This window comes from Chanodichthys erythropterus, chromosome 9 (assembly GCF_024489055.1).
Source record: "Chanodichthys erythropterus isolate Z2021 chromosome 9, ASM2448905v1, whole genome shotgun sequence".
Classification (NCBI taxonomy): Eukaryota; Metazoa; Chordata; class Actinopteri; order Cypriniformes; family Xenocyprididae; genus Chanodichthys; species Chanodichthys erythropterus.
In genome coordinates this window covers 39,172,664-39,200,506 of record NC_090229.1, presented here as the reverse complement: position 1 = coordinate 39,200,506, position 27,843 = coordinate 39,172,664, and the positions used below count along the sequence as shown (strand labels likewise).

Here is a 27,843-nt window from a genome sequence, read left to right as displayed (position 1 = left end):
GCATATGCCTCAAAACCGGTAATGCTAAATACATGTCTCAAAACCATTAATATTGAGAACATATGCCTCAAAGTAGTTATTAAGATCATATGCCTCAAAACTGATAATACTGAGAATTTATGCTTCAAAACAGTTAATATTAAGAAAATCTGCCTCAAAACTAGTAATACTTTGGTCCTTCAGCAGATCATGCAGGATTTTTGGATTTTTTTCCAGTGTTCTCATATTTCATTGGTGCTTTAGGTCTGTGTGTCACACAGCTGATGATGTTTAGACTTTGTTATATTATATATATATATATATATACACACACACACACATACCTAAACAGGTAATTCACCCAAAAGTGAACATTAGCTGTTTCCATCCACCTAATTGATACAATGCATTTATTGTGTACATACATATTTTTACATTGTACTTATATTTTAAAAATAATTCTAGAATATTAAATCTAGAATTACACTGCTGACCCCTTAACCCACCCCTAAACCTACCCAAACCAGCAAACCTGTCCCAACCTTCAACACAATAAGTATTTTGAATCAAACAATTATTTTTGATTCAAGTACATAGTAAAGACACCTAATATAATGGGACAGACTTATGCAATAAAAAAAATTACAAACACACAAAATTACTAAAAAAACTAATTCAAAATTATATATTATATTATATATATATATATATATATATATATATATATATATATATAAACTATAATAGTACATCAGTGATACTAAAACACTGCTAGTGAGAAATGATCTTTATTATAAAGATGACATACAGTCGTACAGAAGATGTGTTGAAGGCACTAGAGTGGTTTAAATCATTCACATACTGTAAACTCATCCCGTGACAGCATAATACAGCTTCTGCAGAGGACATTCCCCTGAGCATTATTATATCACTGACATATCGTACAGTTAGACGACTGTGCTAAATTCATAAGAATCTGCAGCGACTCGTATGTTGAGGTGTGAGTAGAGCTCATTATCAAACACATACAACGCGCTGAATTAATAAGAACAGTCCCGATCCATTACTACAGTAGACAAAGGAACTTACAGACTCTCCCTCATAATATCAAAAATATTGGCTTTTGATATTACACTTATGAATAAGCAATAACAGCTACTGTTACCGTTTCTCTGCCGTCACCGGTCCAGTAAGGCAGTGCAATATTCAATAAATTAATACTTCATTTAAAACAGTGTTTTTACATCAGATAAAGCAAGACAAAATCCTTTAACTTTTTGAAAAAATAACCTAAAAGTGTCCATCTGTCCGTTTCAAGCAGGAATCCGGCGTCCTTCAGACGTCACAGTGAGAACAGAGTACCGTAACACTGGCGTCCATCACATGTCAAAGGTCAAACACACCCGAGCTGTGATAGCAGCTCAAATCTAGCAGGATCACTTCAGTCTGCCGAGTTTGAGTCACAGTTCAACTAAACATGACCATCGCGTCGTGGATTACTTCACCCGCACTACATGACGTTATTCTTTCCGCTGAACACAAAAGGAGAAATGGAGAAGAATCTTCACACGGCTCTTTTCCATACTACAGCAGCTCACTGTTTTTGTCCGTTCAATTGTTCATCATCATCTCAAATCACCGTTGCACACAAAAGACCTGCTCCGAATTGTGTTCGACAGAAAAAACACCAGCATGCAGGCGTTCACTCGCAACACTGAGCAGATAATGGCAGAAATTTCATTTTTGTGTGAACTAATAATTCAGAATGCTACATTCAACTAAATTATACAATTACAAAAAATATTAAACTGATTCAAAGGCATTCAATGGAAAACAACGCTGAGAAAAACAGCAGTTCTTCTGTAGCTAGCTGGGGAATTAAAATATGCTTTTCTGTTCATCTCTCTTTAGTGTGTAATGTTGCTGTTTGAGCTTGAAAAAGTTCTCCAAAGTTCCTCCAGCAGGAGTTCTTCTCTATATCAGCGTCAGTGTTTCTGAACTCCTGAAACGCCTCCAGGTTTTCACAATATTCCCCATTTAAATAATTAATGAGCAAAATAAAGGGGCGGGGCCTGCTTGATTTAGTTAGTAGTGTGTTGAAACTGGCGGTTATGGTAAGGGGCGGGACATTTCCCAAACACCAATCACAACACACTGCTCCAGCCGACCAATCAGAGCACATTGTGCTTTTCAGAAGGAGGGGCTTCATAGAGACAGGAACTAAACAGAGCGTTACTGACAGACTGGGAAGAGAGGAGCTGCAACAATGGAGAATATGAGGAAAATAATCAACATTCAATCTAGTAGAGCCCAAAAACAACATCAAGACTTTGAGAAAGGACATAATAGGCCCTATTTAACTAGTAGCCTCATCTGGGCACGTGCAGAAAGCGGTAGGTGTGTCCTGAGAAAGTGTCCCAGTTCCTCCAGAGGACAGCGAACAGGAGGAAGAGGAGCAGCGAGGAGACGGAGCGGCTGCGCGTCTTCATCAGCGGGACCACGCAGTTGGCGACGGTGGACACGAAGACCAGCAGGACGGCCATGAGGGCCAGCAGCACGTTGATGAGTTTCCCCAGCAGGGTTCGTGCGGTGGCGTTCTCCAGTCCCTCCAGCTGAACCACCTGCTGCTGCTGCTGCTGCAGCTCCATCTTAGAGACGCGCGTCTGACACGCTTCCAGAGCCTCCTGCCACACACACACACACACACGGCTCTTCAGCGACACAAGCTACTTGCATGTCTGCACATTTCTGAATGCACTTCACTCATTTTGATCCACTGTCCAAAGTTAAATGATTCTTATAAATCACAATATTTGAGCAACAAAATGACGCCTCAAAAGTTTTACTAAAATAATCTGGACTAATAATGTTGGAAGCGTCTCTGATACGGCGTTATGTGTGATGATGTTATGACACTTTTAATACTAAATATATTCACAGCACTTGATCTTGCAGTCACTTCACATTTACATGTTTTTTGCTGGAGAATTGTAGTATTTATTTAACGTGTTCACATGCTCTAAAATGCTTGTCGTGATGAACATTACCTATGACATATCAAAACATTACCTATGACACTCAAACACCAAATTAATTGGAAAGAGTCAATTTCCTAGATTAAGAAGTCGAAATCAATTAACTTGAGGTAAAAGTAATCTCTTCTTTGAAAACAGGATTGTAGAGCTTATACTGCACTGTCAGTAGTTTTAGTGTTGAGCACATGTGATCAACGGTACGAGCTCTATCTTGCCATTAGAGGGCAGTCTAGTGTATCTAGTGCTGATGTCTGAAGTGAGATCAATAACCTGATCTAAACACCCACCATTAGAAACCTGATGAACATTTATGTGGCAGTCCACACCTACCAGCTAGAGAAAGTCAAAACTCATGTATTGTTCGTGTTCTGCCCGTACGGTGAACACACACCTGTAGGTCACGGGCTCTCTCGTTGGACTGATACGCGATCTTCTCCTCCATGCTGACCAACTCTTGCTTCAGGTTCAAGATCTCGTTCTGGTGGAGCTCCGTCAGATCGCTCACTTGTTCCTCTAAGCGCTCACACCTACAAAACACAGCAAACGCCCAGTCACTTCCTGTACAACTGACAAACATGTGAGTGATTGAGCTGTAATGTGAGTGTGAGGGATTTTGAGACTTTCGTCTTTAGTCATATAGACAATCATCTCTCTAAAACGATGTGTGTTGGTCAGAGAGTGATGGAGCTTCACTGTTCCTACTGTGAAAGGGAAGTTTTCAAAGACGACACCACAAACTGCCGACTCATGGATTCATTTGAGACGGCTTTAACCTCAAGCCCATTTCTGCCACATAAGACAACAAAAACACGCTTTGGTAAATCAGTTATGTGACAAGTCAAATGATGGTATACCAAAATTAGAAATTTTGAGATAAAAAGAAGTAGAAATTATGACTTTCTATACCATGATAACTTCCTGTCAATGTCCATTTAAAAAAATACAAAAATAATACAAAAAAAAAAAAAAAAAAAAAAATATATATATATATATGACAATTTTGACTTAAGAAAACTGTGACATACCAAGTCAATTATTTTTGTTATGAGATTATAAAATTATGATCTTTAATATTATAATTGAAATGTTTTAATGTCATAATTACATCATTTTGAACTTAAGCCATTTTAAATTAGTATAATATAGCATGATCTTTTTCCCGTTATGTGGCAGAAATGGTGTTCCATATAACTGCATTAAACAGAAGAAAACAAACACCTGAACTCTTTCATTCATGTCATGCCAAAAGCACAAAGTCAATAATCTCCACAAAGCTCTTTTCCAAACATAAACAGTTAAAATTTATCACACTTATGATGTGATGTGCTGCATTCTATTACAGCTCTAAAATCCCAACATACGGTATGAAATAACCAGGGTAAAGTTTGAACAAGTTAGCCCTGTACATCACACTGCTTAAAATACAAGCACACTCAGTTCTGGAACAGCATGAAGGCCTGTAAACAATGACTGAACCTTCAGTTTTGGGTTAATCACTGCAAAGCTAAAATTAGCCATTAGTTTCAAAGCATGTTGATTCTTCAGCTATTTTTGTGCTTTTGTTATTATAAACCAACAGAAAAATGCTTGACCACGAGCTGGACATTTAGGGAAGAAATGTTTGTCCATTCATTGGTGAAGCTCTCTCTCTCTCTCTCTCTCTCTCTCTCTCTCTCTCATTTTCCTTCTCAATCTTTTCCCTTTTAAGAGGAAAAAGTCTAAGTTGAGGCTATTTCAGGCCACAAATCTGGTGGGTCATGACCCCAAATAAAAACTGCATGCATAGATTTACAAACCACGATGTAAACAAAGCAAAATCTCTATCAATAACAATGATAACTTTGACTGTCGGCACAATATATCCGGTCATATCACCAAGCCATATCCACAGCTGTCTGAATGTATATTTGAATGTTTGATTTTCAGCATGTTTTTGTTGACTTTTGTACACTAAATAATTTTGGTTCTATGTTGGGTTGGCACATTTACACTGGGTCATTTTTTCAACCCAAACGCTGGTATGAGAATGTTGGGTACAGACTCTGGGTTGATTTGACCCAGTTTGGGTTGATAGTCAGTAACTCAATGCTTGGGAACGCGGACGCAAACAGTTCTGTGTGTGTTGATACTGCTTCGCCTATGCGTGTTCACAGGAACATGTTTGGAAACTGAAGAAAACTAATCCAAAGTTCCCTTTCTGACCCAGCGCTGGGTTGCCAAAATGACCCAAATTGGGTTGTTTTTATCCCAGCATATTTTTGTTTCCTGAAGCAAAACTACAAATTAAAGCTGCAAGTAGCGATGAAAGGGCCCTCGCACCTGTGTCACTGCCACCGGGTGGCTTTAGGAAAACAGAGCATGGTGGGCAATATGTCTTTAAGTATATAAATATAGGAGGACTAGGTCAGCCATTTGCCACATTTCCTGTTGCCAGTGGGTGGTGCTATTACTATAATTGTATATTGGCATGTAGATGTGTTCAGGTCAGGACTCTAATGAATCATGTGAAGTTTGGGGCAGATCGGACATTGTATGCCCGAGTTATAACAACTTCCTGTTTCATGGCGAAACATCGATTTTGTCAGGCCGCCACGGACACGCCCTTCAGCGAAAACTCTAGATCTTCGCAATTTAACATCACAAAGGCTTTTAGATTAGACTGACCAAATATGATGCTGATCTGATTAAAGATCTAGGAGGAGTTCATTAAAGTACAACGTCTGGAAAATGGCAAAAACTGCACAAATTTTGCAGAGAAAATTCAAAATATCTGACTTCCTGTTGGTTTACAGATTTTGCACCCAGGGACTTTATTGTAGGTATTGGGCTGTTACATGTGTCTACCAAATGTCATAACTGTACGTGAAACGTAGCGCAAAGGGCGCTTAATTGAATTTTGTAGGTGGCGCTATTGAGCCATTTTGCTACACCTTATTCTGAAACCCACATCAGACGTACATTTTCACCACTTCTGATGCGTGTGCAAAGTTTCATGAGTTTGAGCATGTTTAGGCCCTCAAAAATGCGATTCATTTCGGAGAAGAAGAATAATTGACTGAGCAAGTACAATAGAGTCGTCAGACCATCCTGCTGTGCTCGCGTCATAATAAGCGTTCCTGCTGTGCTCGCGTCACATCCGAGGTCTGTGTGAGCCTAAAACTAGCCCAATCTCATTTCAGGTCCCTATAAAAATTGTTCTGGGAGAATAAAATCTGCCTTTTGGCACGGTTCCCCTGGTAAAATGTGCATTCCAGGGGCTGAATATCATGTTATTTGGGGTCGCTTCGACCCACGGACATGGAAAACAATCTGCAGCAACAGTGTTAAAGTAGCCCAATTACTTGTGAAATCCACGGACTTGGCAACACTGGGATGAGCATGTGTGTGTGTGAGTGTGTACCTGAACCTCTCCTCCAGCAGCGCTTGCTTCATTAGCGAGCACTCCTTCAGATAACCGCTCTTCAGACTCTCCAAAGACTCCTCCAGCCGTGCCTGTGTGTCCCGCAGCTCCTGCACCTCCTGCAGCAACATGTCCCAGCCGCCGCCGCGCCCCCTCTCTAGCGTGTTCCCTCTGGAGCTGGGAGGACCTCCGGGCGCTCCCGTCACGCTGTGGGCTTCCGCCGATTCCGAGGTCGTGCTCGAACAGTCCTCGTCACTGTCAAATTTCGGACTGGACTGCAGGTGTCCAGCAGCAGATCCCAGAGAGCGTCCGGTCACCGTGTCCTCGCCGTCCTCCGCGCCGTCCTTCAGGACGTTGATGTTATCAGCGCTTCCGAGCCGGTTGCGAATCAGTGAGGCGATCTCGCGAGGTTTGGAGGCCACGGCCCCGGCGGCGGAGTGTGTGGCGTGGGAGAAACTCGACAGTCCGCCCTTGACACTGTCCACCACACCTTCGCTGAGGCCCGTGATGACTCTGGCGCCCACGTCCCGCAGGCCCTGCTGCATGTCCCGCAGCACGTCTTTGGGCTGCCGCTGCACGCCGCTGTGCTCCGCCTCGCGCAGCCGCCGGTGGTAATGCTCGAGCTTACGCTGCAGCTGGGCGATGCTCGCTGCAGACTTCTGGTTCTTCTTCTCGAACACCTGAAGAGTCATTGTGAGGAAGAGCAAGGCAGGGAGAAAACAGATTAAAAGATGGAGGGAGAGTGAGGGACACACTGACAGCAACATTTTCTACCCGAACACTAACTGTATCAGGCGTCCATCACTCTTATAGGCTGGCAAGAAATAGCCAAAACTAATGACCACACATACCCGAGGTATTCTTTAGTTTTTGCACATACACTGGTAATCATCAGCACAAGCCTGATTTTTATAACCACTCTATAGATCTGTACCATTTTTGCACAAATTAGTTTGTCCACAAGGTGGCAACACTGGCCCGGTTCAATATTTCACAGTCGAGAAAACAAAAAATGGTGGAGACAACATCATAATACTGGAGAAGAAACAACAACTGACGCCTGTGTTGACGAGCGCATTAGGGGCCGAATCGTGTCTTTTGCGCGCTCAAATTCGTTATTTCAAATGTTGGCGTCCGGCAGACGCGTTCATGCGATGCGTTTTCCAGGTGCATCGAGATTCTCAACTTTTCAGAATGCCACAAGCGCACCGCAGGTCATGTGACAAGAACCAACCAATTAGCTTTGGCCTTTCCGTAACAAAACATTGAAAACTCAGCCAAACAGCTGATCATAGCTGTACAGGGTGGTTTTTATATCTCATCTCCATAAATATATCTAGTAATAAAGCTAATGCAAGGGCTAGAATTAATCCTTTGCTGAAACTTCCTACTCCTCGTGGAGAGCACAGTTCATGGTTTCAGAGCAATGACTGACGCCACGGGAGCACAAGCGCTTTGGAAAGAAGGAGAAAGTGGCATGGCCATGCTTTCCACTCGTTTTTAGGCGTGATATGTGAACGGCCCCTTAAGAGACACGACAATTTCATCAGTCGACAACTTAAGCAGAGAAATATCACAGACATGCGTTCGACTATATACCAATATCCAAAATTGTAACATTTTTAATACATCGTTTTTATTAGAGTAATGAGCAGGGCTTGACATTAACTGTTTTGCTCATCAGCCACTGTGGTTTTCCAACGTTACTATCCACTCAGTATTTAAACTGGCCACAATTTTGACATTGATACCATGGAGAAAAACTGCCATATAGATATTTATAATATTATCTCATAATTTGGCAGCAGGTTTATTAGGCTGCTGTCACTTTAAAGGTGCCCAGGAATGCTTTTTCACAAGATGTAATATAAATCTAAGGTGTCTCCTGAATGTGTCTGTGAAGTTTCAGCTCAAAATACCCCAGATTTTTTTTAATTAATTTTTTTAACTGCCTATTTTGGGGCACCATTAACAATGCACTGATTTACACTCGGCGCCGCCCCCTTAAATGGCGTGCTCCCTGCCACACGAGCTCTCGACTATATTACAGCGCATTTACAAAGTTCACACAGCTAATATAACCCTCAAATGGATCTTTACAAGATGTTCGTCATGCATACTGCATGCATGCTTCGAATTATGTGAGTAAAGTATTTATTTGGATGTTAAAGTTTTATTCTGAGTGAATTTGAGGCTGTCCTCCGTGGCTAACGGCTAATGCTACACTGTTGGAGAGATTTATAAAGAATGAAGTTACGGTAATACAGTAAGAAACGATGGTAACTTTAACCACATTTAACAGTACATTAGCAACATGCTAACGAAACATTTAGAAAGACAATTCACAAATATCACTAAAAATATCATGATATCATGGATCATGTCAGTTATTATTGCTCCATCTGCCATTTTTCACTATTGTTCTTGCTTGCTTACCTACTCTGATGATTCAGCTGTGCACAGATCCAGACGTTAATACTGGCTGCCCTTGTCTAATGCCTTGAACATGAGCTGGGATATGCAAATATTGGGGCGTACATATTAATGATCCCGACTGTTACGTAACAGTCAGTGTTATGTTGAGATCCGCGTGTTTTCCGGAAGTCTTTTAAACAAATGAGATTTATATAAGAAGGAGGAAGCAATGGGTTTTGAAACTCAATGTATGTCTTTTCCATGTACTGAACTCTTCTTGTTCAACTATGCCATGATAAATTCAATTTTTAATTCTAGGGCACCTTTAAGATCTATTAAACTGTTACACATGTGTTTTCTTTCTCATCTGTTTACATTCACTTCAAACATACTGACTGTGTTTACATGAATACTCACCTAGACCGGCATTTTGACATTATTTTGTGTGAATTTGACTGTTTAAGCACAATAAGCAGCGAAAAAGAACTCAATTCAGTACTGAGAGGCGGCTTTATGTGGCGCACTTTGGGTGTGAACACAAAATCTGCTGGAATGAGTAAAATTATGTGGAATACGCCCAAATTCAAGCCTGTAACATCAACAATATTCATCTGTATGTAATGAAACGAGGCGGTTTGTGTGTCGACTCTCTGTCGGAGAGATGAGAGAGAGAAAGAGCAGCTGGTATCGTGTCTATTCTGGGGAAAATGAGTATTGGAAGTGATTTAGATATTTCAGTATCGAAAAATCATTATTTTCGAAAACACTACATTGCACAGTTTATTTCAGATGCCTTTTTAAAAGACTACAATTGAAAAATGCACATATTATATATATATATTATATATATATATATATATAATTTAACCTGCCAAAGTGGCTAGTAGGAGTGACTGCATTACACACCACTGTGAAGAGTGAATTTTCATTTCATGCCATCTTTAATTGCCACGAAAATATCAAAGTGGGGGAAAAAAATGGTACTGAAAATTTTTAGTTGCCTTCTGTTAATGTGGTAAAATGTGGTTTTGAAGATGCATACATAAAAAAGCAGTGAGACAGCAGAATGATACACTGAAAAAGAGAAATAATAATGACCTGTTTGATACGGGTGCTCTGCTGTTTGTCGTTGGCATTGCTGGCCAGTTTGAGGTACTCGGCCACATTTTCATCGCGGGCCGCCTGCTCGATGCGCAGCTGCTCGGTGAGCTTCAGGATCTTCTGCTGCAGTTGAGCAATCGCCTGCCGCGTGCGCTGAGGGTCAAGACCGGCGTCCTCGGAGCCCAGCAACGAACCATCAGCCCCGTACGACACCGCCTGTGCGAGACCGCCCTCCAGCCTCTCGATCTGCAGGACCGGCCAAGAGCCAAGAGGAAGCCAATGAAGAGAAAAGTCACGTCAGTTCTTGGAAAATGGGTCTATGGGTGACTTTTTGCTGACACAATGAAGCAATCGCCCGCTTCTGCAATCAGCATGCAGATGGAGGCTATTAAAGGTCACCATCCACATCACAATATCCTGCCACACACACCCATTTCTCTCTTTTTGCCCTCAAAAAATTACATTTCCCCTCATTTTAAGAGGCTACGACGCCTTATAAAAAATAAAAGATTTGTGAACTACATAAACATTCAAAGTAAATAAGCTGAAAAAAGGTTTTAGTACACAAAAAAAAAATGCTGGGTTAAAAACAACCCAAGTTATGTTGAAAATAGACAAACCCAGCAACTGAGTTGTTTTAACCCAGTAGTTGGGTTAAATGTTTGCTGGGTGATTTTATTTAATTCAGCTATTGTTTAAAAATTACTATATAGCTGGCTTAAAATGAACCCAAAATTATAAAAAGGTGAACATTTATTAATCAGCAATTTAATAAATGTTTATCGTTTAATTATTATTCACTAGACTTATTAATAAATGTGCATTTCCAACATATTTTGGGTTCATTTCAAGAAAGCAATACAGTAAACAATAGTTGAGTTAAATGAAATCATCCAGCAGACTGAGCAAACATTTAACCCAACTTGGGTTGTTTTTAACCCAGCATTTTTTTAAGAGTGTATCTTTTCATCATATTTGTGTTTCAGGTCAAGTTGAAAACAAACAAGACAAAGACACTCATATCTGAACAGTACGTGTCGACCTCTCAGTTTGACAGTGTCTTTAGACAGAGAGCTGAATATTGAGGTCAGATCTGGCCATAAAAGCCTGTCTGATCATATAGTCCAGATCTGTCTGTGAGCAGAGTTTAATCTGACCTCATAATGACTCTCCTTCATCAACACTAACTCACCTTAACAGCACTTCTAATGCCCATTCAATATATATTTGATAAGTATTATACACCATGTAAACATGCAATAATGATGAAATACCAGTGAGAAGCATGCTTTAAAATGATCTTTCAGTCACATTTCAGTACCTCTGATATTACTGAAAGTGAGTCACGTTGACATAAAGGGAAACGCTGCTTTAGTCAACACAGGTGCAACATGACAAATCAATGACACAATGATGATCACACACGATGAGTCACACGTGATCTCGAACCACAACATCCTGTGCTCGACATCCACGGTAAGATAAAGCTTCAAAAACTCTCCATTCACCGGCAGTCTAAGCGACTCAATATGCACCCTCTCTCTCCTGTTATTTATAACATATAACATATGTGTCCTCTCACCTTCCCATTGTTCGCGCGCAGCAGCTGCTCCCAGTGCATTCTCTGAGCGAGCTCGAGCTCTCCGCCGCTTCATCAGTCTAATGAGATCTGCCGGAAAACACGCCGCTCCGCCGGTTTCTCTCCCCTAACTTCCCAAACTTGTTTTGAAGTGACACAGGCATCTGAACTGGCGGATTAAGCTCCTCCCACCGCCGCGATCCAGCGTGGAGCTTTAAACATGACATCATCCCTATAGCGCTCGCGAACGAATCTTTTCACGAATCGGTTCTCTTTACTGAATCGATTGAATCCTGCCGAATTGATTCTTTGAATTCAACCAAACCATTCGCACATTTCCGAATCCGTATTTTAATGTATTCTTAGCGTTTTCATGTTGTTGTTATTACTGTTGAATAATTGTTCATAGATTATAAATAATTACATAGAATAATTGTACAATCATTTATTCATTTAGGCCAGCAATGACATTTCCTCTCTCAAGATCCATTAATGTACTAAAAACATATTTAAATCAGTTCATGTGAGTACAGTGGTTCAATATTAACATTATAAAGCGATGAGAATATTTTTGGTGCTCCAAATAAACAAAATAACGACTTATTTAGTGATGGTCGATTTCAAAACACTGCTTCAGGAAGCTTCGGAGTGTTATGAATCAGTGTGTCGAATCAGTGATTCGGATCGCGTGTCAAACCGCCAATCTGCTGAAGTCACATGACTTTGGCAGTCCAAACAGCTGATTCGACACAAAAGATTCATAACGCTCCGAAGCTTCCTGAAGCAGTGTTTTGACATCAGCCATCACTAAATAAGTCGTTATTTTGTTTTTTTGGCGCACCAAAAATATTCTCGTGGCTTTATAATATTAATATTGAACCACTGTACTCACATGAACTGATTTAAATATGTTTTTAGTACATTAATGGATCTTGAGAGAGGAAATGTCATTGCTCAGACTTCACTGAGCCATCGGATTTCATCAAAAATATCTTAATTTGTGTTCTGAAGATGAATGAAGTGTGGAACGACATGAGGGAGAGTAATAAATGACATTATTTTCATTTTTGGGTGAACTAACCCTTTAAATGCGAGATTCCTGAAAAAATTCATCCTTTTCCAGTTTATTTGATTTCATTTGTTTATCCATGAAATTATTATTTGTAAATGATTTAGCTACACAGGAGCAGTATTTAGTTTATAATGGATTTTAGCAGCCAGAACAATATTCCTTATGGAAATTACAGAGGTTCAAGGAGATTATGGATTATAAGAAATGAATATAGGAAAACTCAAATTTTAATATTGACATATTTCTATACTGTCACGGACACTGTTTAATCAGACGCTTTAAAGAGAACTGAATGTATTTCGTCATGTTTGAAATGGAAATAAACTATACTTCACCAGTTATTAAGAAGAATATAAAATAATTCATTTTGAGTAATCTAACTGTATTTCTCTAAAGCATATTTTATGATGCCATTAACAACATTAGGCCAAAAAAAGTGACGAATGAAAAAGAACATTTATGTTTCTGCTATTTTATCAATGTTTGGTTGTTACTGAGGCTGTGAATTATCCCATGCATCTCATTATAACAAAGCAATACTAAAATAATCCATTGCAGAGAAGCGTGTATTGACACAAGAGTATTAACCAGACAGCAACAGATTTCTGGCAACACTGTGTTTACAGTCCAGGACGAATCCAACTCTCAATATTTATCATGTCCCTTGTAATCTGAGATATAATCTCCCGGCTGAACACGACGGTCTGTCTGGATCGGTCAGGACGGGTGTCGTCTGGAGGGTGATTAAGGACAAACCCACAAAGTGAGAGCGACTGACCGGTTCTACCAGTTCTGGAGCCATCAAGCCCATCACAAGCACACACACAAACAAATTAAATCATGCAATTAAACTGGTCAAATTCATTAAAGTCATAATAGTCTGTATTATGTAAGCAGTAATGCACAGTCTGACGGTCATTATGAGAAAATAAGGTCTTGTATAACCCCGCAGGAAATAATTTTACAATAATGTCTGGCTGACTACACCTTATTCTGCTGATTGCTTGGCTAGTATTGATTTGATCACTTTTATTATTCCTATTATGTGAGAAAACACTTAAACTAGTGATAGACTGATTAATATCTGTCCTTTTTGAGATTGGCTTCAGCGCTACAAGAGTTAACAGTGAGTTGGAGTAACTTTATGAATCTCGTGTCTTGTACAGAATCACTCAGTTGCTGCTCACACAGAGATTATGATACTGTAGGTCTTCCATGAAGGAATTAGTCTATATAGTCAATAGTCAAAACATGGAACGCTGTGGCTGTGTTCAATTTAACAGTGCACATGTGAGGCACACATACTGTTCTTCTTAGAGCTGCACCATTCTGGATAAACTGAGAATCACCATTGTTTTGTTTAAAACAGAGATTAGGATTCTGCCACGATTCTGAACTGACAAAATAGCATGTAATTTACTAGAGGTTCTGACAAAAAGTTAATTGCTGCAGTTTATTAAAAATGTTTAATTAATTTGAAATGTTTAATTTAGTTTGAATGAATGAGTCACTCATAAATAATTCACTTGTTTCATTACTGGATGAATCACTGGCTGCATCTGAAATCTTATACATATAGAAAAACAGTATGTGACAGAAGAAGTATGTCTGAATTCACAGCACTCATAAAAGAGCAGACTAAAAGTACCTGGATGATCTACTACTTCCAGCGAGATTCTGAAGTGTGCATCTGATGGACACTTTACTATCCCATGAGGCCACAGTGAAGCGACGCAACTGACACTGTAGGTCACATGATAATGACAACATGGTGGATGTAGTACGTCCAGATTACATTCATCCTACACACACTCATACTAGAACATAACTTTTTAGCAGTTCTGAAGTAGTTACTTATTCAAAAATTCAAAAAGTACCTGTTCAAGAGAGTATGTGATTTCAGATGCAGCCAGTAATCTCTTAAATGAATGATTCAGTGACTCACTTATAAATACTTGACTTGTTTCATTACTGGTTGAATCAGTGTTTTTGAATGATTCTCTTAAATGAATGATTCAATGACTCACTCATGGATTCGGACGTGCCTTGATGCCTTACTACCTTGAAATGTGTCCTCAGAAGGCAGCATTTTCCAGTTTTCGGACGCAGCCCTTGACTTGTTTCATTACTGGTTGAATCAGTGTTTTTGAACGATTCTCTTAAATGAACGATTTAATGACTCACTCATAAACTCTTGACTTGTTTCATTACTGGTTGAATCTGTGTTTTTGAACGATTCTCTTAAATGAACGATTTAATGACTCACTCATAAACTCTTGACTTGTTTCATTACTGGTTGAATCTGTGTTTTTGAACGATTCTCTTAAATGAACGATTTAATGACTCACTCATAAACTCTTGACTTGTTTCATTACTGGTTGAATCTGTGTTTTTGAACGATTCTCTTAAATGAACGATTTAATGACTCACTCATAAACTCTTGACTTGTTTCATTACTGGTTGAATCTGTGTTTTTGAACGATTCTCTTAAATGAATGATTTAATGACTCACTCATAAATTCTTGACTTGTTTCATTACTGGTTGAATCGGTGTTTTTGAATGACTCTCTTAAATGAATGACTCAGTGACTCACTCATAAATACTTGACTCGTTTCATTACTGGTTGAATCGGTGTTTTTGAATGACTCTCTTAAATGAATGACTCAGTGACTCACTCATAAATACTTGACTCGTTTCATTACTGGTTGAATCAGTGTTTTTGAACGATTCTCTTAAATGAATGATTCAGTGACTCACTTATAAATACTTGACTTGTTTCATTACTGGTTGAATCGGTGTTTTTGAATGACTCTATTAAATGAATGATTCAATGACTCACTCTTAAATTCTTGACTTGTTTCATTACCGGTTGAATCAGTGTTTTTGAACGATTCTCTTAAATGAACGATTTAATGAGTCACTCATAAATTCTTGACTTGTTTCATTACTGGATGAATCACTGGCTGCATCTGAAATCTTATACATATAGAAAAACAGTATGTGACAGAAGAAGTATGTCTGAATTCACAGCACTCATAAAAGAGCAGACTAAAAGTACCTGGATGATCTACTACTTCCAGCGAGATTCTGAAGTGTGCATCTGATGGACACTTTACTATCCCATGAGGCCACAGTGAAGCGACGCAACTGACACTGTAGGTCACATGATAATGACAACATGGTGGATGTAGTACGTCCAGATTACATTCATCCTACACACACTCATACTAGAACATAACTTTTTAGCAGTTCTGAAGTAGTTACTTATTCAAAAATTCAAAAAGTACCTGTTCAAGAGAGTATGTGATTTCAGATGCAGCCAGTAATCTCTTAAATGAATGATTCAGTGACTCACTTATAAATACTTGACTTGTTTCATTACTGGTTGAATCAGTGTTTTTGAATGATTCTCTTAAATGAATGATTCAATGACTCACTCATGGATTCGGACGTGCCTTGATGCCTTACTACCTTGAAATGTGTCCTCAGAAGGCAGCATTTTCCAGTTTTCGGACGCAGCCCTTGACTTGTTTCATTACTGGTTGAATCAGTGTTTTTGAACGATTCTCTTAAATGAACGATTTAATGACTCACTCATAAACTCTTGACTTGTTTCATTACTGGTTGAATCTGTGTTTTTGAACGATTCTCTTAAATGAACGATTTAATGACTCACTCATAAACTCTTGACTTGTTTCATTACTGGTTGAATCTGTGTTTTTGAACGATTCTCTTAAATGAACGATTTAATGACTCACTCATAAACTCTTGACTTGTTTCATTACTGGTTGAATCTGTGTTTTTGAACGATTCTCTTAAATGAACGATTTAATGACTCACTCATAAACTCTTGACTTGTTTCATTACTGGTTGAATCTGTGTTTTTGAACGATTCTCTTAAATGAATGATTTAATGAGTCACTCATAAATTCTTGACTTGTTTCATTACTGGTTGAATGAGTTTTTTTGAACGATTCTCTTAAATGAATGACTCAGTGACTCACTCATAAATACTTGACTCGTTTCATTACTGGTTGAATCAGTGTTTTTGAACGATTCTCTTAAATGAATGATTCAGTGACTCACTCAGAAAACCTGTGTCCCAATTCAGAGGCTGCATCCTTCAAAGGCCGCGTAGGTTGAACCGAGTGTTGTTAAATGGGATGGTCTAGCCTATGGAGGATTGTTCTTGTTGCCTAGCGTACTGGACTTTTATTGAAGGTTATATTAAACTGTCTGAAAACAAAACAGGGTTCACAAACTGTCTAAATATGTTCACAATGGTATATTATAACAGTAAAATCTATATATAATGACATCTTAATAATATCTAAATAACATCTAAATATCTCAACATGCTTTAAAGTTTTTTTGTTGTTTTCACATTTGTATCATTAGATATTTGAGTAAGCTGAAACCTACTTAAGTTTAAAAGTGTAATTTCTCTCAAAAAATCCTGTTGTCACCAGTGCACAATGAATTCTGGGATAGGAAAGGCCGTGAAGGATCCATCTGTTGTATCCTTCATTTCACGGTAAACGAAGGCCGCTTTTGGAGGAGCCTTTGAAGTGGAACAGACTTTCTCAAGTCACGGTGACACAATCGGCCTTGGAAGGATTGGGACACAGTCTTCACTTGTTTCATTACTGGATGAATACGTGTTTTTGAATGAATCTCTTGAATGAATGACTCAAATTACATACATTTAAGTCACTTGTCTCCACCTACTGGTGTAATGAAGTAATTGTTTCAATCTTTATTTGAAGCATCAAGTTACATTCAGAAAGTAATTTAATTTTGATTTCTACTCTAGACATCAGTGTTTATATCTGAACTATAAACTTTTATCCTGTACTTCTGTGAGAATCTGAATTATTGTAAGACAGAAATAATGATAATGTGTGGTTTGTGAAGCTGTTTTGAAATCCCCATCTTTTAATGATTCATTGTGCAGCTCTAATTACTGTATTACAAAAGAACTATCTGGCTAAACAGTAAAACATGTCTTCTGTCAGAGGTTAAACCATGCTCGCAACTTAAATGGTTTTAGCAATATAATGTTGATGTTAAACAATAGAACTTGTTAATGTTTATTTTACAGCTAGGTCAGTTCAATCTGACCATTTTTGTAATATTTTCACCTGACTTTGGGGTAAATTCTGAATTTAAAACATGTTAAATTAGTAGCTGTAAGCATAATCAAGTTTGCTCAAATATTTTAAAGGAGAAATAGGGAGCAGCGGGTTGTAGAAGTGTCAATTCTACAATGAATTCTGTTGGATCTGATGCTGGTTCCTGATCCGATCTGCATCTTTCCATTACAGAAAATGCAGTTCCTGCTTGAAAAATCTAGTCCTGCACCTGCCCTAAAGGTTTGTTGGTCTGGAACCAGGACCTGATTATGTGCGGAAAACTTAACATCTGAAGGAAGGAGATATGGAAAGAAATGCTGGATGCTGGAGGGCATGCGCACAAATGACCAGCAGTCTCTTCACAGAGCGTCTGATACCTTTAGCACACAAAACTGGAAAATGCTGGAAAACACATACAATGAGTGCTTCAGAAGAAGAACATCGTTTGTGAGGTTCATGGCATCAAAACACTAAACACACAAACACAATGCAGAGTCTTACAGCTCCCTGAACTGGTTTCTGTCTATGAAAAGGAAGAAATCTCACTCTAAATCCAGTGAGCTGCAGCATTTTAAGGCATCATACATGTGCATGTGTGTGTCTGTACGGAAAGTACTTTGGCAGATATCCCGACCTCCTACGACATAAGCCTCCTTTATAATGGATTCATGAAAGTAAAACCGCCTGAAGGATGTGGGCGATGTTGAGTGATCTGATCTCCAGAGGCAAAAAATTGAGTTTACAGGACTGAAAATTTAGAAATCTAGTCTAAAATTTTGAAATCTAATAAAAAGTAGTTATGTACTATATATTAATGAATATATTTTTTCTAGTTATGCTCTACTGTAAACTATATTTATGTGCCTAGACAATGCTCTTTTTAAATGCAGTGTAATTTTTAAATGACCTAATTCATTATGACAGTCTAAGCCCTTCACATTTACACAAAGGCTGGATTGAAAAAAGGTGGAAATCCTCTTTACTGTTGCTTTAAGGGAGACTAGTGCACTAACAATGCCTTATTCATCATCAGTGGACAATTACATAACTGGATGTGTTACACACACACACACACACACACACACACACACACACACACACACACACAAGGAAACAAGAAATACTCAAGCAAAATGTTCATAGCACTTAAATTTCAAACTATTGCACTTATTACACAAGCGTTGCTATGGCTAATATTAATGTTACTGTTGAGAAACTGAATAAATTCCTGGTTATCTCGGGTCAGGAACTACAAGTGAGCCTTTCACAAGTATCTGTGTCAAAACAGCATTTGTGAAAGTCTTTCATAAGCTTTTAATAAGATTCACACCAATGTGTCTGATGTGACTCTTCTCAAGAAAAGAAATTTTTGGTATGTAATTCCAACCCATTACGACTTGGAAATTCAGCTTCAACTTCAGCAAGCTGAGTCACCTTTTTTTAATCTGTGATTACGAATGAGATTTGTGAGCCACAACAGAGAGGAGGATTTTCAGAAAACAATAGATTAAAGTTTGGCCTGTTTTTCACACAACTACCGTATGGCTTCAGAGGACCAGCTGGGATACAGTCCTCATGAGAAACCTTCCCAGTGTTTTAGTTATGAAAATGTTATTTCTGAATCTTCCTAGAATGTTCAAAACATCCAGTTTCTTGGTTATGCAAATGTTAAGGGAATATTCCATTTTCTCATTCATCAAACGTTACTTTTGAATGTTCTCTGAACTCTGAATTAAAAAATATTAGACAAACAAACTGCTTCAGGTAATAACATTCCATGAATGATGGATAAATAATGTTTTTGTGCTAACGTTTTGAGAACATTAAGATAACTTTGAACGAACGACCTGTTAATGTTTCATTTGTTCATAACTTTGAGAGAACCTTGAGAGAACATTCCCTGTAAGCTGGGTTCTTCCACAGAAGAAGAAAGTCATAGGTTTGGATCGGCACAGCAAAAGTGAAAACATTGCAACATAAAAACCATAAAATTGATCAGCTGCAGTTTGCTTAAATACAGGCACACTTCATATTCACATTTCAATTGTAATATTCTAATTTTGCAAAATGTAGGAGCTTTCTGAAAACACACACTAACTCACGGTGTTGGTTGGGGAGGTGGATGGTGAGGAGTCTGGAGTTATCAGGTTGAGAATGACGTCCATTGGAGAATCGAGCGTTCACAGCTCCGTCTGACAAGGCTTCACTCGGGTCCAGAGCTCAGATTTGAGCGTCAGGAGTATCTGTGCTGTTCCATTACGACACGCAGAGACGCTCAAACAAGAGCAAATGATGCCGCTTGCTGAAGAGACGTTCTTATAAGTAAGATGAAACAGAATAATTCAGGCCTGGGCTCTTGTGGTACTCTGAAACGCTCACAGCTGAGCGGAAATGGAAACACTGCGTTTGAAAAAGCAAGTGTTCTGAATTCATGCAGAGAATCTTGCGGAATAAAAACCCCAAAAGCTCAGCGTGAAGGTTTAGTGTGTGAGAGCGGAGCAGAGCGAGCCAGAGCCCATGAGAAGGGTTTTGTCTCGGCGGGACTCTTTTGGCCAACAAAACAGTGTTGGACAACTAATGAGTGAATTCATTCACGGCTTTAAAGAGCTTAGCCAATGAGTTATGTTGACCTACCAACCTCAACCAATCACAGACAAAGATCATAACCATCCACTGTGTCCAGACTAATGACTGGCTTTGCTTTCAATTACAAACGCAATAAACAGAACACTGTATTTCAACACAACTGCTGCACTAACTCCCAAAGGTATTGAGCCATAGTATGATTAGTAGAAAACACCACTGTGTGTGTGTGTGTGTGTGTGTGTGTGTGTGTGTGTGTGTGTGTGTGTGTGTGTGTGTGTGTGTGTGTGTGTAATGGGGTGCGTAAGAGGGTTTAACGAGAAACTGCCAAAACTCTTCTGAATGGAGAGAGAGAGAGAGAGAGAATGCACTGAATCTGTGGTTCAGGGGAGAGAAGGCTTATATAACTCTAGGCCTCATTCAGACTCTTCAGTCAGAGTATTTCAGAGAGAAACAGGCTGTTTTCAGTTAAAGAAGCACATGGTTTAAACTACATTATCAGATTTGTTTTGTGAAGTTTACACTTCTGAAATAACTAACCTTAAAGTCGTGAAGGGAAGTTGCGCAACACTGATTATCTCTTCATCACGGCACCTGTTAGTGGGTGGATATATTAGGCAGCAAGTGAACATTTTGTCCTCAAAGTTGATGTGTTAGAAGCAGGAGAAATGGGCAAGCGTGAGGATTTGAGCAAGTTTGATAAGGAACAAATTGTGATGCTAGACGACTGGGTCAGAGCATCTCCAGAACTGCAGCTCTTGTGGGGTGTTCCCGGTCTGCAGTGGTCAGTATCTATCAAAAGTGCTCCAAGGAAGGAACAGTGGTGAACCGGAGACAGGGTCATGGACGGCTGAGGCTCATTGGTCAGATGAATCACTAAATGACACGTACCACCTAAACATTGTTGAGACCATGTACAGCCTTTCATGGAAACGGTATTCCCTGGTGTCTGTGGCTCTTTCAGCAGGATAATGCTCCTGCCACAAAGCAGAAATGGTTCAGGAATGGGTTGAGGAGCACAACAACGAGTTTGAGGTGTTGACTTGTCCTCCAAATTCCCCAGATCTTAATCCAATCGAGCATCTGTGGGATGTGCTGAACAAACAAGTCCGATCCATGGAGGATCCACCTCGCATCTTAAAGGAAAAAATACAACTGCATATGCTTTATAAACACAAATGATCGCCTTTGAACGTGCTTCCGCTTTCCATATCAAAAAGCTTACGCTGTATGTCCTATGCCTTCCCTATTCTACTTACTTACAGTTCCATTTTTTTCCATAAGTAGAATAGGGAAGGTGTAGGACATTCAGCGTAAGCTTTTTGAAGAATACGGAAAGCGGAAGCACTTAGAAGACGATCATTTGTGTTTATAAAGCATATACAGTTGTATTTTTGTAGAAAATGTCCGATGGTTTCTCTAGATGAGACTCTTATTCCTCGTCTGGGATCATGTAGAGCTCTTTGAAGCTGCACTGAAACTGACATTTGGACCTTCAACCCGTTGAACCCCAGTGAAGTCCACTATATGGAGAAAAATCCTGGAATGTTTTCATCAAAAACTTCAATTTCTTTTCAACTGAAGAAAGAAAGACATGAACATCTTGGATGACATGGGGGTGAGTAAATTATCAGGAACATTTTATTTGAAAGTGAACTAATCCTTTTAAAATAATCCATGTCATGACCCTGTTAACACCATAAATTCCACTGTTTCAAGCAACAAACCTACTGTACTGTACTGTACATTCCCCTCTCTGTAACTATGTACAGCTGACTGACAGTAAGTGTGCACACACACACACACACACACACCACATTCCAAAAACATTTCTCGCATAACAATCAGATTATTGCATTATTCTTGTAACAGGTGATGTCATCAAGCTTCGGGTATTTACGTTTCTTCTCACTTGCAGAACCAGTTCATTCTGAACCACATATGACACACACACACACACACACACACACACACACACACACACACTGGTACATATATCACTAAGAGGACCTTCCATAAGCGTAATGGATTTATGCTGAACTAATCATATTTTCTATCACCTACATAACCCTCACATTAAACCTTCTGCATTTTTACACTTTTAATAAAACACTGTTACTAGCGACTTGAATTACAAGGACATCTGCATGCATCGTGCATGAGCTGGACGACTGTCCCAACAGCCCGACAGACTGAAGACAGGCCAGAAAGATCCAGAATGTGTCCGTTCTCTCTGGTTTGTGTCTCTGTGCAGCAGGTTATCAAAGTGCATTCTTATGTAACATCACTCTTTGTTAGTGTCTTCATCCGAGATCGGACCAATTAATGACTCAAACATTACATGCTCACACACAACACAAACAAACAGGACTGTACGCATTCAACATTTAGTCACTAGATGTGTTTTTGTGAGATTCATCCTACTGTTATTTTCATCTAGAATTAGACACATTCAGCATTAAACCAAAACAATGTCTGGTGTGATTCTGGATCTAGAGTTTGTTATGGAATATTCTGCGGTCACATCTCAGGGATTAGACTGTTTTAATCATAAACATGTAATGATCTCAACAGAATGCAGAACATCCAGAGCTAACATAAAACCACAGGCACAAGATCAATAAAATAAATATACAACATTTCCTGGTTTGAGCAATTAAAACAAAACATCAGCACTGCATCCATGTGGTAAGAAAACATAAAACAATTCACCTGATGAAAGTATAATTCCCTTGAAGAAACACAATGGCTGCAGGTATATTTAGACACTTTAGCCACATTTAAAAATGTCCGATTGCCATTGCATTGCATAGGGAAGGCAAACAAATGCCACACAAGCATTTTTCAGAGCTAACTAGAATTCAGATTTCACACAGGTGTCTAAAACTGCCACTGCTCAGCCCTCACATCCTCGTGGAGATGCTGAGGAATACTGTAACACTCTCTCATACAGTACATGGACATCTTCAGCAGGACATTCACAGACTGTCAACTGCACACCACCACTAGAGGGCGATTCTGTCTTCACAAAAACAATAAACTACAGAAGGTCAGACTATGGAAGCCACATAAGAAAATAAAAATAATGCCCGTGTAAGTCTTAATTATGAGATAAAGTCAAAATTATGACATACTAAGTCATAACTGAGATTAAATTATTTTAGATAAAAAGTCTAAATTATGAATTTGTCATATTATTGACATTTTGTGTAATCATTGACTTTTTAAATGTCACGTTTTTATATAATAATTTTAGCTTGTTTGTTATACTTATGACTTTTTAAGTCATAATTTTGACTTTTCATTTCAGAAATATGACTTAGTATTTCAATTTTACATTTTTATGTCAGTTATTATTATCAAAAACATGATTTTTTTTTTCTTATGTGGCAGAAATGGGTTTCCATAGACTACTGAGCATTACATGTGACACAACAAAATCCCTTAGTGGACATTTGTGGATGTTCTTGTTTTGAAATATCAAACAAAGGTATGTACACTATCAGTAGAAATATTCAAAAACTGTCCAAAGAAACAAACAAAAAAAAACAAAAAACAGCAAAATGTATAAACCATTGCGCCTTTGAGACATTCTCACTATATTCTATAGTGAAACAAACATGTGTGTGTGTGTGTGTGTGAGAGAGAGAGAGAGAAAAAACATCCTCACATCCCAAAATAAGACAATCCTGAGAGAATAAGAGGAGTAAAAAACAGGAAATGTGAGTCATCCGGACACATCAATGAACACACACACCGAAATGCTAAACTCAGGTTGAAATGGATGTAAGCACCTCCTTTCAGTTTGCTAAAAAATCATTTGTTAATGAGAGCTTGAATCAAAGATGCAAATAAAGAGCTGGATCTATTTGCAAGCAGTTTAATGGAAACAAAATCACACTTCTCAGGGATTTCAAGGAAACAAAAACACAATAAACAGAGCAACCCCTCTAAAAATGGATGCGATCTGAGAAATAACAACTGAAAATGGGGGCTATATAAACACAGAGAAGCACAAGGGACTTAATAAGATAATTAACACGACAGGTGAAACACGTGAGGGCAAATCAAAAACCATGGCAACTAATGACCTAAGAGAAAGGAAACATGAACTGGGAGGTGGAGACCCAGAGCTTGAGCTGAAGAAGCTGGTCCTGGAGGCCAAGGTGGAGCCGCAAGGATGAGCGGCCGAGGTGAAGCCAGTGTGCCGGAGGACTGAGGCAGACCCGGAGGGAAGGAGGAGCCTAACAGAGCCGAAAGGGTGGAGGGATGAGGAGCGGCCGAAGGCACGGAAGTCCACAGTGGAGTCAGACCGACGACTGACAAAGGCGCAGTCAGAGGGACGAGGAAGCCCGGTGAAGGAAGATGGTCCCAGGCGGAGCCAATGGAGCAAGGAGCCAAGGTGGAGCCGACTGGTCGATGGGCCAAGGAGGAGTGATGGGCATGGAGGATCGAGGTGGACCCAGAGGGTCGACACAACAGGGTAAAGCTGGCGAACAGGAAGTCCACGGCAGATCCGAGCTGCTAAGAGGAGTCAATGAAGGGGGAGTTGAAGTGCTGAAGGCAGCCAGAGACAGTGTTGAAGAACTGGGTAGTACAGGCAGAGGATTAGGAGACAGCCTCCTAGACCGATAAAAGACAGGCAGAGAGTTAAAAAATGTCCCCCTTGGCCAATATGGGACAGGCAGAGAGTCCAGAAACAAGATACAAGACAGGTATAGAGTTAAAAACGGCCTCCTTGGCTGATAGAGAACAGGCAGAGGAGGTGGGAATGGGAGAATCATAAATCACTCTCCCATGGGTGCTGGGAGATGGAACAAGCTTGGTGCTAATCTATTCCTCAATGTTTACAATGGGGTTCAAGTTCAGCACACTCGCATCAGCCTTTGGAGTATGGGCTGGGCTCCACTTCATCCCTTCATCCCTCCACCAATAAACTCAGAGGAACGGACACAGGGACTGGCTCACGCACCTGGTCGACTCCTCTTTAGGCTCGAGCTCCAGGATGATGGTGGTCTCAGGGGTATGCTCCATTGAGAAATGATGGCTGACTCACACACCTGGTCAGACATGGCTCTGATTCTGCTGTGGCTCTTCATTCTCGTAGGGCTTCTGATCTTTCATTGTGACGGCACATGCTCTAAGTGGTCCATAGGGGGCGCTTCTGATGAAGGTGCTAGTGGGTCTGGATCCTCCTCACTCTCTGTTGATGTAGGGGGATCCTACAACCTCTGTGTGTGCACCTCGAGGGAGAGATCCCTGCTAGACCCATTTACTAAGACAAAAGAAGCACAAACTAACACAGAAAACTGAACAGGAAACAGTGCAAATCTAAAAACGTAACAACTCAAACAAAACTCAAACCCAGAACAGATGTTACATTAACCAATTCTTCTGTTTTAAGCTCTGTGTTGTTGAAGCAAAGCAAGAGACTACAGAGATACAGAGATCATCTGAACTCTGCCTGACCTGGATAAATAATTAGTCATGACTATTCATTAAACGTGCAGATGATGACAGTAAAGAAAGTGTGTGCTGAATATGATAATGTGTGTTTTCTCACAATGTGCACAGAGCGACTATAATAGCTGCCAGTACACAGGAAACAGGAAACAGTTTGTGGTCTTGTAACTGAGATCAAACTTTTTCTCACGCCCTCAATGATCAATGATTTAGTTGCATTTTTCAAAGCATGTTGGAAACGACATGCAGCACACATTCAGTCTTATCTCACCTGTATGCATCAGTGCCGCAGTGTAACTTCTGTGAACATAACAAACACTGTTGACCCGTTCACACTTTAGACTGATTACACATCGTGTGTTTCCACAGAGATCAGCATCAGCGAGAGACAACAGAGAGAAGGACGGCAAGTGTCAGTGGAGAACCCAAGAGAAACTTTAGAGCATGAAAAGAAGAAGAAATAAAGAAATGCGAGTTCAGATTTGAGCCGAAGGCAATTTTGACACACACTAAATGGCCCACATGATCTACTGTATGACTGTGCATGTATTCACTACTTTTATCCACCTTTTTTATTTTTTTTAGCTCCATTAATGTGAGCTCATAAAGGATGAAGTTTAAAGCAGGTCATTCTTTATTCACAATATGAAACATCTTCATCAAAACAGCAACAACCAAAAAAATATGAGTCCTGGAACTCTAATGTAGAAGTTAAAGAATGAGAGGAATGACAGAGGAACAGGAAAGACCCATGTAGTGTCATAAAGCCCTTCTTTCACAGAAGTCGAAAGAACCAGATGTTACTTTTCCTGCATGCTGACGATATCGAACAACAATCTGCCCAGTAGTTATGATGTGGCAGAGGCCAATTTCATACAGCAAATGCATCATTTCCCTCCAGTTAAACACATGAGAATCACCGTTTGCAAAGGTAATGACCATTCAACAACAGAGTTTAATGTGTGACTATAATCACAGGAGAGCGTCGACTGAATCACACTAGACCTGACGTCACACTCATTTTAATAATGTAACTCATTGCGTCCAAAAATGTAGAAATATGCAACCTACTCCACTTTACCTGCAGACTTAAAGTTTGTATTCTTTTAATTCAGCTGAGATGTTTTATTAGTGAGATCATGTAAAATAAGATCATCTTTTTCTTTAGAAGTGTGACTTGAATTTGAGAGGATGAACAAAGTGAGGACATGCATACACATTAGAGGTTTAAAAATGCATAGTAGAGAAACTCAGAAACTGCTGTATCTCTGTGGTGTGAGAGTGTTTGAGCCGTAAAGGGTCTTTTGTGTCAGATAACATTGGGATTGTTGACACATGCAGTCAATAAGTTAAAGCTTCAACTCAGCCTTAACACTTAGCTATGCACTTGATCAAGTACTGACAGAAATCTCAAACAGACATTCAAAGAAAAATATACACCAACCCTACCCCTAAACCTATCACAGAAAACTTTCTGCATCTTTACATTTTCAAAACACTTCTTTTTGTATGCTTCATACAAGGTCCCCTCGTCCCCACAAGGTCAAAAATGACTGGTATTACTATCCTTGTGAGAACATTTGTTCCCCATAATGTAGGGAATACCAGGTGTACACACACACACACACACACACACACAAACACATTTAAAGTGTTACCTGTGAGTACTGTCTGCGGAGACTGAATCGCTGAACCATCCTGACTGACAAACACTGAATGAACACAAGCTGAAAAAACACTTTCACCCACCCCATCTCTCTCTCTCTCTCTCTCTCTCTCTCTCTCTCTCTCTCTCTCTCTCTCTCACACACACACACACACACACACACCACATGTGTACTTATCTATATGGGCACATACCGTACCACAGACTTCTATTGTTTTTATATCTACTTTACACAAGTTTAAATAGTGCACCTCAGTGTATTGTAGTACATTACAAAAAGGTATGCAATAAAAACATATTCAGTGAATATGATTATTTTTGTTAGAATCATAAATGGATTCTGCCTTTTTGGGACATTACTTTACATTACATTACTGTAACTCTCACTGAATTGAACCTGATGATCAGTAAATGAAG

At 39.4% G+C, this 27,843-nt stretch overlaps 1 protein-coding gene across 4 annotated transcripts; it reads right to left on the bottom strand.

Moving 5' to 3' along the window:
* Positions 1 to 586: 586 nt before the first annotated feature.
* Positions 587 to 27,547, bottom strand: tmcc1a (transmembrane and coiled-coil domain family 1a). 4 transcript variants are annotated; one of them, XM_067395568.1, is made up of 5 exons: positions 27,419 to 27,547; positions 9,928 to 10,176; positions 6,415 to 7,094; positions 3,406 to 3,541; positions 587 to 2,663 (listed from the first exon to the last, which is right to left on the bottom strand). In XM_067395568.1, exons 1-5 carry the CDS (start codon positions 27,512 to 27,514, stop codon positions 2,349 to 2,351), a joined length of 1,476 nt encoding a protein of 491 aa, XP_067251669.1. In that variant the 5' UTR covers positions 27,515 to 27,547; the 3' UTR covers positions 587 to 2,348. The 4 variants fall into 4 exon arrangements, with proteins under 4 accessions (XP_067251669.1, XP_067251671.1, XP_067251672.1 ...); XM_067395570.1 differs by lacking the exon at positions 27,419 to 27,547 and adding an exon at positions 19,817 to 20,287; XM_067395571.1 differs by lacking the exon at positions 27,419 to 27,547 and adding an exon at positions 11,513 to 11,947 and having other exon boundaries at positions 588 to 2,663.
* Positions 27,548 to 27,843: the final 296 nt, after the last annotated feature.

Bases quoted from the DNA above. Each gene is read 5' to 3' on its own strand.
- tmcc1a (XM_067395568.1), bottom strand. From the start codon at position 27,514: ATGGGGTGGGTGAAAGTGTTTTTTCAGCTTGTGTTCATTCAGTGTTTG. The intron at 10,177-27,418 runs GTAACACTTTAA...CCGGTCCTGCAG, and splicing joins TCCGCAGACAGTACTCACAG to ATCGAGAGGCTGGAGGGCGG. The intron at 3,542-6,414 runs GTACACACTCAC...TGTGTTTTGTAG, and splicing joins CTGCTGGAGGAGAGGTTCAG to GTGTGAGCGCTTAGAGGAAC.